We start from the raw sequence: 12,727 nt of genomic DNA, 5'->3' as shown, positions 1-12,727 counted from the left end.
ATGGTATGTTAAACTGGCGGAAGAATTTACTCCGCGACGCTTTGGGTCAACGATGCAGCGTCGTGCCCAAAATATAGTGTCTACTAGAGAACGACATTTTGGTAATTTCATTTCAGGCGGGAGAATCTTCTTACACTGCTGTATTACTCTGTATTAATACGATTCCCTCGATTACAGGGGTGAAAAAGTTCGGTGAAGAGCGATAGGTGGAGAGAAAGACAGAGAGATTCAGTGTCAGGGTATACGTATTATGTAGAGGAGAAGTCAGAACCAGAGACATATTATACGGATGGGGGGAAAAAAGTGGAAGAGGTGAAGACAGATGAGAGCCGGAGAGGAAGAGAGTAATAAAAAGAGCGAGCGAGAGGGAGGATGGATCTAAAGAGGACGATGAAAGTTAGGATGAAAATACACCGAGCAAAAGGAGAGGCCATTCTTTTGCAGCAATCAAATTTGAAGTCAAGGCTGTGAGGCAACGCGATGCGGGATATCTTCAAGTTTGATTAACCCCGAGGACATTATTCAGCAAGTTAATTAAAATCCACCATAAAAAGATATTATACGTACAGTTGAATAATACGTGTATCTATATATGAAATATATACTTATATGTAAATTGTATCATACACATTTCAATGTATATATAAATGTACAATAGGTACGACAGAAACAGAGGCGAAGAGGCGCTAATACAATAAACATTGTGTTATTACAGAGAACTAAAAATGATGCTAAATGATAATGATAATAATAATAATAATGGTAATAGTAAACAAAACTAATAATTCTACTAGCCAATTGCGTAAGTTAAACCCCATCGTTAGATTATTTTAAACTATAAAGTATTCCTGCGTCGAAGAAGCGACAAACCCTACGTATTTACACAGTCGGAAATAATTTTTGTCTACGTTAAATTTCTCTTGTGACAAAACTAACACACTTCTAAGATTCATTTGACATTGCGCGCATAATTTATATCACCAATAACCTGAAGTTGCGTGTTGAAGGGTGAGTTCAAAAGATATTCATCACTTTAAGCGATATCAAATTGTCGGCAGATTTTTACAGGTCGGAAAAAAATTAAGTTTGAGTCTTTAAATTAAATTTAAATACTGCCGAGCAACAATTTCCCATTGAATAGCTTGCCAATAAATTTTGCCTCATTTCAAGCGTGACTTGTATTTCAATAGAGTATCAACTGAAATATGGTAATTATGTACGTTCTTTGACGGAACAAATTGTTGACTAAACACTGAATTTCGTTAATTTGAACCTGCAGATAAATTGTTCTCTTTGAAACATTATACCTATGCCGTTGAAATGTCACAGTAGATTCTGAACATTCCTCAAGTGGACGGAAAAATTGGAAAACTGGTTAAAATTAGCATATTTTTTCCGACAGTGTACACAGTAGACGAGTAAGAAGAAGAAAAAAAAAACAATTAATAAAATGAAAAGAACACTACGTAAACAATGATGTACCTATATTTTCGTGCGCTTGAAAATGGAGAATACAAAAAATATTCCCAAATTCCACATCGAAATCGTATTTGTATGAGTAAAATAATGACGAAAGCTTAAATAATTAAACCAGGAGACGAGTCCCTACCTTCGTCGTCGCTGGAATAACTGTTGTACCGGGAAACGTTGTTGGTGACGGATCGTCTGCCGTCAGTGCTTTTGCTCCGAGGATGAGTCCGATGTCCATCGTCCCGTCTCCTGGCTTGCCGAGCCTCGGCGAGGCTTGCTTCGTGGGCAGCGAGTTCGAGGAAAGCCTGCTGTTTGTAATAGCTCGACAGTTCATTCTGGGCAATTCCCTGTACACGACTTCCAGAGCTAGCGGGTTTCCTCGTTAACGGACTCTGCAGCATTCGCTGTTTCCATTCGAGTAGTCGCTTCATTGACTCTTCTCTCTGCGGATCAAGATCAATCGATCAGATTGATCCAAAAGACGCGGGCAATTCAAATTTCCCCAAACACAAAATCGGCTGGTGAATTTTCACGAATCCAAACGGCGATTATTTCTCCCTTATACCTGTGCACATGTATGAATGGTATGTTGGTAAAGCGCACCCGATTTCACCGCGACGCGATGCAATGTGCGGCCGTGTGAATTATGCGTCTGAACAATTAGTTCAGAGCGATCAAGCAGCCGATTCGAGGTATTAAAACGAGCGAAGGCTTTTCCGCAAACCCGAACTGTCAGCGAAAAAAAATCAACGAACACGCTAGCTCGTGAATTATTACCTAACAACACGTTGCCGTCGCCTGTTTGCCGGCGTATGACGTGCGCTTAAACGGCAAAGTGGAACAACCGTGACTAATTACATCGCAAACGCGTTACGGCGTCTCTTGTTCGTTTGGGAATATTTCAGTGCAGTTGGTACCTGTAATAGTTGCTGAAATGGGAAAATCGAATGGCGAAAATTTCCTACCACTATCGATAACAATTATAATTCACAACCGGCGCGTACAAGATGTATTATACATGTGTGTGGATATCAATAAACACATGTATAAACCAACCCGCTGCGTTGACTATTAACGGTGATTATTAGTGATTTATCGACACAGCGGTAAACGATGATTACAAACACGACGTATAAAGAGAGAGTAATTATTTAACCAAAATACGAGCCAACCTGCATTCCCGCTTAAAATTGTAGCCATTAGATGCACACCGTGATTACATGCGAAAATAGACCAATGTTTTGATATTTGTTTAACAAGCGACGTATCCCGATATTGCAGCGAAATTATTCCTACAATTTCGACCGAACAACTAGCTGCACTGTACAGTTATATGTATAATACCATTAAACTCCAATTGCTTGTACCCAACGATAATCAACGATTTCGCGAATAACGCTGAATGCAGAATGCGTTGATGATTAGGGAAAAAGTACAGGGGTGGGTAAAAAAAAAATTGGCAAACTTTTTCTTTCAAACGTATCACAGGAAAGTTTTTTCTCCTCTACTCACCTGTTGGATCTTCCGCTCCCCATCGCGTGAATCCTGTCCCGACGATCGCTCCGCGTAATCGTCTTCGTCTCGGTCTACCTGATGCCGTGTGCGGGGCAGACGAGCCGATGCTGACCTGGCAAACTGCTGCTCGTTCCACCGCCTGGCCCTCCCACCGGTTGACGTGTCGTACTCGGTACGAGAATCGCGTTGTATTCGTCGAGGCACAGTGGCCCCTTCACCCGGAACACCGCCGAGCAAAAGTTCCCTGCCGGAGGGAACTGCCTGCTCGTAACTTCGCTCTCGGAGCGATCGTCTCACCAGTGACTCGCTTGCTATTCTGTAGACACAGGTATTCGCAACACATATAGGACTATAACCATAGCACAGACACGATTTTCGCGATGGATTTAATTATACAAGAAATTCGTTTACTTTAGACGCGTAGAATAATGCGTGCGACGTGTTATAACAGAACGCACATCTCGAGTCAGTCTGACGAATACGCGTTACACTCGTCGGGTGAAACGGTTTCTCCCCTCCCTTATTTTTGGCTCTTTGTGTCTTTTGTCGTTGAACCGATTCGCAGAGTTATTAGACCAATTTATAAACTAATCAATAAAACGACAGAAAACGTGGAAAACTTGAAGAAAAAATATTTAAACTCGATGCTTTACGAGTGGAAAATTTTTTAAATTCTCGAAAATTAGACAAATAATAACAATGTGTCTATTGGAGGAACGGTCTGTTTGGTTATTCTGTTGGCAAATGATGATCTAATCGTAAATTCAGGTAGGTAGAGAGAGACATTCGGCTACGACGGTATTCCGGAGGTGTGTGTGTGTGTGTGTGTGTGTGAATAAGTGCGGTGGAGCGCACCTGACGCATCGCGGAATTCAACTTCTAAGAACAATCAGCTGTACCTGACATGGCAGCAACTGTGAGGTGAGTCACGACAGGTGAGGTGAGTTTCGTATGCACGCTTCAGTCTCAATCGGTTACTTGTCACATCGGAGCGTGACAATTTAACGAACGAATCGAGTATACACAGATATACAAGAAAAAAAATATTTGTTCACACGTGAAAGAGGAGATTAGTGAACAAGCGATGAGGTTGAAGAAATGAATAATAATACACTCGATCGATGCGTAATAATTGATGTTTCAAAAGTTGGGGAACAGCCATTACGGCGAAAGTTCATGACCAAAGTGAGCGCGCTCGATTTACAATCATACTACGAGAAGTGACTTGTACATAAAACTGAATTTCAAAGTAAATTCAAACTAAAAAAAAGTGTACACGAAAACTGTTCATTTACATGATCATTAATTTTCTTGAATAATATTGCCAAAATATTTTCATCCATATGAGTAACTCAGTGACACTTTACGCGAAAACATTCTGACCGTTTTCTTTTGTTACACAAATTTCTGCACGGAAGGTATAACAGCTTCAAGTATTAATCTACCGGATTGATTCAATTCGGGAAATATTTCTATCTATGGAGTGACGAGTACGGTGAAACTGGTATTTAGAACGCGGTTGGAAATTATCGGCCGTTAATGATAATCCGGGATATAGGTAATAATGATTGAGAGGAAAACCGTCCGAACATCAGCGACGAATAATAGCACCGACGTACCTAATACCAAAAATATGAAATTACACGGTGGTGGTTTATACCTATACGTGTAACACAAATCCGTCGATAACCAATCAGACGATTTATTGAAAATCTATAGACGTGCGTATTGGTACGCAGGCTAAAATATTTTTCCAACATCAACACTGGAAATTCTGACACGAATCGAACGATCAGGATTTGAAAAAACAATTTGTTTTTTTCATCTTGTTTCTTGTGTTCGGGGCAAAATATTCAGATGATATTCGTCGACGTTGATAAAGCAGCAATATTTGCAGTAGGTGTAAAAAAACGGGTCTGTGTATGTAGCGAAAAATTTGTGTATAAGAATTGAGAACCATGAGTCAAAAGCCGATACCATTAGTCATCCACAAAGTCAAGGAAACCTGGACCTAACGAAACGAGTAATTTATCTGAAACGATTTCTTTCAGATAGACTGAGAGTGCGACTCATACTCGGTGGTGAAAATGATTACGAATGAAACTTACTCAGAGTGACGTTGAAGGGAATGAGACGAGATAAGGTGATGGTGGTGCTGCTGTTGCTGCTGCAAGGCGGAACTCTGATCCCTCTGAGATCGTCTGAGGGCCAAGCTGGAAGTTTCGCTTATGCTGCCTACGCTGGATTCGGCGTCCCGTTCTCTCGAGGAGGTGGGTTTGGATGGCGTAGTGGCGCGCGATAAGGACTGATTACGTTGCTGCTGGTGATGCTGAGGCGTCTGATGCAAGTAAACGGCGGACTGGCGCATCTGGGCGGCGTACCTTGAATATTCATTCGCGTTTCTTTGACTCCTCCGTAATTTTTACTGAAACATCGACGATTTATTTCTTATCGTCAACTCTCTCCCTGTCTTACCTTTCCTCGGAGTAAAAGTATCCGTCATTAGTCGGCGCGTCTGACGGGTTGACGACATCGAGACTCGATTTGGGTCGCTGAGGTCGGCGTTGCTGGCCCGTAACGATACCCGGTTGAACGTGAGGTTGTTGCTGAGGCCTCCGCGTCGCTTCGTATTCCAAGAAGTCAGCGCTGTGCGGCCGAGGCGGGGGTTGCGCCCTGGGCTGTCTCATTACAGGAGCTTAAAGTAAAATGAAAGCTAACGCTAATCTTACCCCTTTGTTAATTAGTAAAACAAAGGTACGGGGAATTGGACGATGATAAAGAGGCTGCGAAGGCGGCAGAATTAACTTTCTCGCTCCTTCTTCATTCGCCAACCTTATTCCGTCGTCGTTGAGAGGTAAATAGGCGCCGAGAGTTTTTGAACAATCAATCGCCGTGCGCGAAGAGTTTAACGGGAGAAAACAGGTACAACGTGACGCGCGCTGTTTGACGGGTAATTAGACGAAGAAACGTGTCAAGGATGGAGAAGACGGTGGGAAGAGGGTGCTTCGCGATTCGTGTATTATACTTAACTGCTGATCGCAAACCTCAGATTTGAAACTTTTCAACACTCCCTGCAGTTGCCGACAGTTACAACTTGCTGTACCTTATACCGTCTCCCTCCACCTTCTCTGCTAGAATAATACGGACGCGTATTTCGATAACGATCGCTAAGCGCGCAATCATTTGAAAACTTTAACGCGCCCAAGGACCAAATGGCTTGTACCTGACTTTGAGACTTCTTTCTCCAAACCTCCGCACTCCTATACCAGGATTATCGATAGCGAGTTGATTGTAAACGGGAATATCCTGTCTAATGATCAATTATTAGTTAAAACTTTTCGTACACTGGCTTTTGTTCCTTCGGCGTCAATTTCACGTACAGTTCTGCACGTAAATATGTGTTATAGCTGAGTGAATAGACACCGGTGAAATATTAAACAATGACGAGTATAAGTCATTGGGTGTGATAACATTTTTCTCCCGCTTTTGAATAACTCCTAAGATTCAAACCTTGTCGATGAATGTTAATGACTACGAAAAGCGTTTGCCTTCGATTCGCGTATCTCTCCCGGTGTTGCGTATAGTTCAAAATTGAAACAGATGAATTGTGTATAATGGTTCCGAGCAAATCGAATCAAGCAAGAGTCACAAACCCGTGACAAAGAGAGAAAAAAAAAAAAAAAAAACCGCCTAAACTCACCGGCTTGCGTAGGAAGAACGGCATACATCTGCGGATGCTGGGGTGGACTTTGTTGGGCGTAAACGGGAATCGGTATGGGTGCCGGGGCGGGTCCCTTGGTGTATCCAACGGGACCCGCTGGTCTCTGATAAAGCTGTGGAGCGCCGTAGACGTCCTCGTAGTCGCCGTTCCCCCTGGATGACCTTGGCTTGGCGCTCCTACCGTAGGTGTCGGGTGTACGTCTCTCGGTAGGCTGGGACTGAGCGGAGGCATAGCCGTAGTTGAGTCCCGACTTGTCGGTCCTGAGGGTCTGGGGTGGCTGGGACATCCGCGTAACGTAAACGACGCTGCCCCTCTCGTACTCGGACCCGGGACTCTTGGTGGCGGCGCGTACGTCGGGAGAGACGGGGGACTTACGGCAATCGGGATGCAGGGCGTCGAGGTCCGGCGAGGGTGTCGAGTACTCGTTAGATCCCTCCGTCAGTCGGCGCGGCTTCGGGGGTGCGTTGGCGTAAAGCGGCTGGCCAAAGTTCCGGGGCATCGGTTGAACCGTCTGCACGTTGCTGGGCCCTGGCTGCGGGCCTTGCTGCTGGTGCTGCTGCTGCTTGTGCTGGTGCGAGGGCCCCGGTAGCGGGGTATAAGCCCCTGGCTGCTGTTGTTGTTGTTGCTGAGAAGTCCCGGGCTGCGAGTACTGCGGGGACTGCTGCATCCACCCGTTTATCACCGGCTGAACGGGTTGCGTTTGGACCTCGTGGACGTTGTTCAAGGTCGCGAAGGACGCGGTGTTCACGCTGTTTGGACTCGAGTTGTTGTTCGAGGCGTGGCTCGGGTCATCCCGCGACTGGAAACCGTGGAAACCGCTGTCACTGTCGTCCGCGCTCTGGTTCAGGATAGAGGATATCGAGGAGACGCTCGGACGCGCGCTTCGCTCGCCATCTGCTGGACCCGCCAATTCCAAGGCTATCGCCATATCGCCTCCGCCCCTGGAAACGGAATGACAAAGGCTCGAGTTATGCATCGCAACGGAGATGATTGGAATGTTTGCGTGAATGGGACCTGACATGGTGACACTAATTGTACAATAGAAAAAAATTCTCTGACCTCTGCCCAACTCTCCCTGACCAAATTGTACAAGTTTTCCTAGCCTGAAACTCGAACCAATTATAGTGCTGATTTATCAATACGCAAAAACACGTTTATCATCTGTTTAGTGATCACAGAACCCAGCTTATGATAAAAAAATTCAATCTTAGAACTGTGCATTTTCATAAGCGACGTTTAATTTTCCCTGACTAGTGACCACCGTGGGCAAATATCAAGCCGGTTCCCAAGGTCCCTGAGCAGACCCTTTGAGTGGGAATCCCGCTGGTACGCAGGCAGCAAGGCAACTTGGTGAGCCGGGATCACGGATGTTTGTGTTTCATCTGTTCAGAAGTAAAAGGAAGACTGAGAGGAGGCCGGAGTTCCGCCTCTGCAGAGGCTACTCTTTGAAAATCGTACATCACGCAGACCATTGAGAAGCGAGCGGCTGAGGAACGCTTTCAGGATCCTCTTTCAAACCCTGATTCACGGGGCGATAATTAAATCCATATATACACACTGCGTGCCGCGAGTTTGTCTACTACCACATTCCATTTTATACGTTTATAAGTACAGCATGTTTTGAGCTTACGGGTTTGGGTCCTGGAGCAAGGTTGCCAGTGTCAGCGCGTTCACCCATTGGTTCATGCTCTCCCTCGAGTCTGCGGCGAAGAGGTATGTCCTCATATTCGCGTGCTCCGCCTTGAAGGCGAACTTCTTGTTCGCTTTGTCCTCCGGCCTGCACGCCGTCACCCGGTACGACGGCAGAAGTATCGAGCCAAGTAATTTCTCTTCCTCGGGACCTGCAACAAAAGCGACACGACAAATTGCTCAGTTCAGAGTTCTTTTCACATCAAACAGCTATAGCTCGTTGTACCTACAATACCTATCCAAACTTACTCTCTTTGAAATTATCATTTCATTCGTGATGTCGCCAAAACGGTATGACCTTTGGTCCGAAACTTGGTAATTTTTTATCAACAAGTAATAACAATTTTTTGATGGAATTCCCACCGTAACTGTGGTCAAATTTTTGCGCTATGATCGAGAATGGGCGATATTGGATAGCCCGGAGCGATCTAACTTTTCTCTCAAACGTACATATATACATAAATTGTACATGTTCATATATATATACACACATATACATAAATGGGGATTAATTTCCCCAGCAGCGAGGTAACCGAGATGTACGTAGGTACACGTGTACACGTTATATACGTGTGTAATAAGCCGCTTGTAGTTACCCGCGTTCCATTCTATCCGTGGAGCGAATAGAATTCCAACAATTTCGCTATATACCAACATTTGTCGGATCTAACGGTGTATCAGGCCGCGTTTTGCAATGTAGAATCCCTACCACAGTACATTTAATTATTTTTAAGCCTCTTAAGGTGACCGAGCGGCTGACCTCCATTTCATAATCATTTTGGAAATTGAATTGCACTCTACATCCAAGGTTATTTTTGCGATTGATCTTTTATCAGGGCTGTTTCAAAAATCAGTCAAGTCGTTCAAGTTTCACGCCACAACTTCTCTAAAGCTTCGGTAAAATCTGACAAAACAAAAACTGAAGAATGACAGTTGGTAAACCATTTTCCAAAAACCATTCTCCAACTCTTTGACGAGTTGTATAAAATTCTTGTTTCAAGCGCACGTCTCTGCGACAGATCTCTCCGCGCTACAAACTACTAGTGAATGAAAACCCGCAACGATTACACGAACGACAGATCGCGGACCAAACAAGCCAAGATTTGAGCTTCCGTGCACACGTTCACCGCGCAGCGAGAAGCTTTGATCTTGAATTCCCGCGATTCCCCGGCAGCGTCTTTCTCCATCGTCGCTAAGGAGTCTGAAGTCCCGGAGGTTGTAAAGGCTCACACGTACAGACAGAATTCCAGCAAAGGAAAGCGTAGGCTTGTGGAAAAATGAAACTCCAGAGACCCGAGGTGGTATTATTAATGCAAGGCCCGGTGGGCAGACCTCTTCGACGTCATCCTGCCAGGCTACGTTTCCGTTTTCCCCAGGTACGAACCAAGCAACAACCTACCTGCACCGACCCGACGGCTTGCCAATCGACCCCCGAGTCCTGGGCAAGTTTGTCCCCGCTAATGAAGCCAGCAGCGTTTGATGGTAACGTCCTAAAAACCCGAGGCTTTCATTTCATCGGCATTAGTCAAGTCCTGAAAGCTGAAGGCTTGAAGCTGACCGTAAACTGTCGTTATTTTTTCTCTCTTGGAAAGGAATGTTGACTTTCCAAGCATCCGAGATCCTGCGGGAGTTATTCGTCCAAAAGTCGACGCTGAACATAACTCTCAATTCCAGTCACCTCGGTGGAATATATTTTCATTTCTCCGACTCTACCGGGACGACGATTCCCGCAAGGATTGGTACAACCACCCTGCATCCAAAGGCTGGTCACAGTGCACAGGTTTGCTAAACGTGGAATCGCGAAACTCCGAATAAAATTATATGGAACGTTGATTAGTGGGTTTTGGGTAACTTTACCCCTCCCGCTTAATAGGGGAAGGAAGTGGGACCGGGACATCGCAGATTTCCCCGGTAGCTAGTTAGCGGAGAAGTTAAACGAATGGTGAAGGTGGCACGTGCGCGTCTAATACGTTTACCGGATCGCGCGGTGAGATTACAAAATTCAATGGCAGGAGCAGCAGGACTCTCTCCTCTCTCACGGAAGCAGAAGCTTATCAGAGAGCATCAGATATCGGGGCTAAATTCACGCCGGTTATTACGCGAGCCCCGGAGCAGCGGTGCTATTTCGCCCGATACTCGATCCTTGATTAACTTTATTGTTAAGCGAGTAGAGGCGAGTGGAGGACCAGCGACTATACACGTAGAGCCATGACATCGCAGGTAGGCGAAACAATAACCCGCGACTGCAGCTTCGACTCGGAAAAACAGCGAAGAAGAGTATGAGAGAATCGTCGAGGAACGAAGAGAACGGCTCGTTCCGCGTACCGGTGCAGGCGATATGAAGGAGTTCGTGTAATTGATCCCTAGTTTCAGTCTCCTCGGTCGTTTCCGGCATCTGGTGGGGGCAATTAAGTGCATTGTTCAATGCGAAATCCGGGGGATGAGGGTAAAACAACAGTGAAAATTAGTCAGCGATGGATAATCGCTGCAGTGTTTTCAAAGATGAGGGTAATTTTGAGGTTCCAACCTTCTTCTCTTGCTATGAGAATATAAGAAAATAGTCCGAGATAATTTTCCCCCTTTTTAATTTGCCGACAGTGAAATGCACTGTTAAAGAAATTGAACTAAACATAACATCCTAACAGGTGCACTTTATATTTGTGTTATTCGTTAAATTTCTATTGGTGAATATGAAACACATTTTTGTAATATCAAGATTAAATTTGCAATTTTCATTTTCTTTTTCACTTGCTAACACATAAAAAATAAAATGGTTAAGCCAACTTAAAAATCGTAGTGAACCTGCTGGGAGACTTTTTTTATAACCGTGTGAGGTCGCTTTCGTTAAAAGTTCCAAATTTCGTTGTCGTGTCAACCTTCCTGCGACTGTAGACTGTGTAAAGAAATTATCCGAAATAAATAAATGGTATCATCCTTCGCTGAAATTAGATTATAATGTTTTCAGACGAGCTGTTTGTCGAAACTACACTTGGTCCGATAGCAGGTTCACCTCGAGTCACGCACGTGCCGCACGCATGATTACACGTTTAATTTTCAACCTAAATCCTCTTGTACAGGGTAACTGGCTGTTGGTTTAATAATCAGCCCTGCGAGGTGGTAAGTGCGCGATCACCCAGCGCCGAGAGAGTAGAAGGGACTCGCAGGGGTGAACGGGGGTGGAGAATATCTAATGAGTAACGACAAGGCGAAAGAGTAGCGCGAGGTCTGAGATAACGACACTTTGCGTCGAGACACGTTCGAGTCCTTATTTAGGCGGGTGTGATAGAAGCTACAGACGGCTGAGGAATCGGATGAAGAAGTTCAGGGTCTTGTATCCTGACAACGAAATATTCATTTCCATTCGAGCATCGTTGACAAATTTCTTTTACCACAGAATTAATTCACGTAAGAAAAAGCAATGTTACCGAGAATAACGTAACCTGTTTTTCGCCTCCCCCCGATATCTCGAAAACGATCAAGCCGATTTGCTTAAAATTTGAAGACGGTATACTTGGATAGTTTAACCCCTAGAGAAACGCCTACCCTGAAAACGTCCTCGTCGACGGTCGAATGGTGTCGCAGATCCCGAGGGACGAGTTAACCGCTAATGCAGCGAGCTGAGCAACCTGCTAATTGGATCGACTTCGCCGTCGTCGTCGTCGCCTCGAGCTTTATGCATTGTGGTAATACGCCTCTTTGTACAAAATATGCCCCCTTCGCCTCGGTATTTACAACTCGACCCTGCGCTGTTGCCTGATACTTATATAACCGAAAGCAACGATCCTCGAGTAAACCGAACAAACTGTTAAGCTAACTTACACTCAACCCACCCGGGACTCCCGGCTTATTGTTAACCCTACTTATTGTCCGCGCACATCGTGTTACGGCTATCCCAACCTGTTAGCTTTACTATTCAAACGTAATCTGACCGATGGTCCGAACTTCCGTTATTCTAGTCAACGTATTTCCGGGCCGAAAATGAGCTGAACATTCTTTTTATAAGAAGCTTAAGGATTCATTTTCTTTGATGATTTAATCAATGCGACAAAAATTTCTCCCTGGATCTTATCAGTTTTATACCGTTTAACACCAGGTTTCTATAATATGGTGTTAAAATCAAAGCTTGGTACACTGATGAAGAAAAAAAATTTATCCGATTTACAGATATAATTGGTAATTCCATTATAGATGTATAGAATAGGAATATATATTTTATACAAAATTTTCCACTTTCAACAAAAAATTCTTAGATCAGCAATCGTGCACCACTTTTGTCTTGTAATTATGAAATTATGAATTATTCAACTTGTCATTTATCGAGAAAATTATCTT

The 12,727-nt window shown here is 44.4% G+C and overlaps 1 protein-coding gene across 7 annotated transcripts in view; it reads right to left on the bottom strand.

Annotated features, from left to right (window-relative positions):
* LOC124221779 (serine/arginine repetitive matrix protein 2) overlaps positions 1-12,727 on the bottom strand; it is a 142,236-nt gene that overhangs the window by 77,747 nt on the left and 51,762 nt on the right. For all 7 annotated transcript variants that reach the window (XM_069137040.1, XM_069137041.1, XM_069137043.1 and 4 more), the window contains exons 5-10: positions 8,337-8,547; positions 6,686-7,647; positions 5,461-5,680; positions 5,094-5,366; positions 2,983-3,301; positions 1,610-1,913 (exon numbers count right to left, since the gene is read on the bottom strand). In XM_069137040.1, the coding sequence (XP_068993141.1) occupies positions 1,610-1,913; positions 2,983-3,301; positions 5,094-5,366; positions 5,461-5,680; positions 6,686-7,647; positions 8,337-8,547 (2,289 nt within the window). The remainder of the gene's footprint in view (positions 1-1,609; positions 1,914-2,982; positions 3,302-5,093; positions 5,367-5,460; positions 5,681-6,685; positions 7,648-8,336; positions 8,548-12,727) is intronic.

Source organism: Neodiprion pinetum, chromosome 6, assembly GCF_021155775.2.
Source record: "Neodiprion pinetum isolate iyNeoPine1 chromosome 6, iyNeoPine1.2, whole genome shotgun sequence".
Classification (NCBI taxonomy): domain Eukaryota; kingdom Metazoa; phylum Arthropoda; class Insecta; order Hymenoptera; family Diprionidae; genus Neodiprion; species Neodiprion pinetum.
The sequence above is the reverse complement of the archived record's forward strand: the minus strand, read 5'-3'. Positions and strand labels throughout refer to the sequence as shown.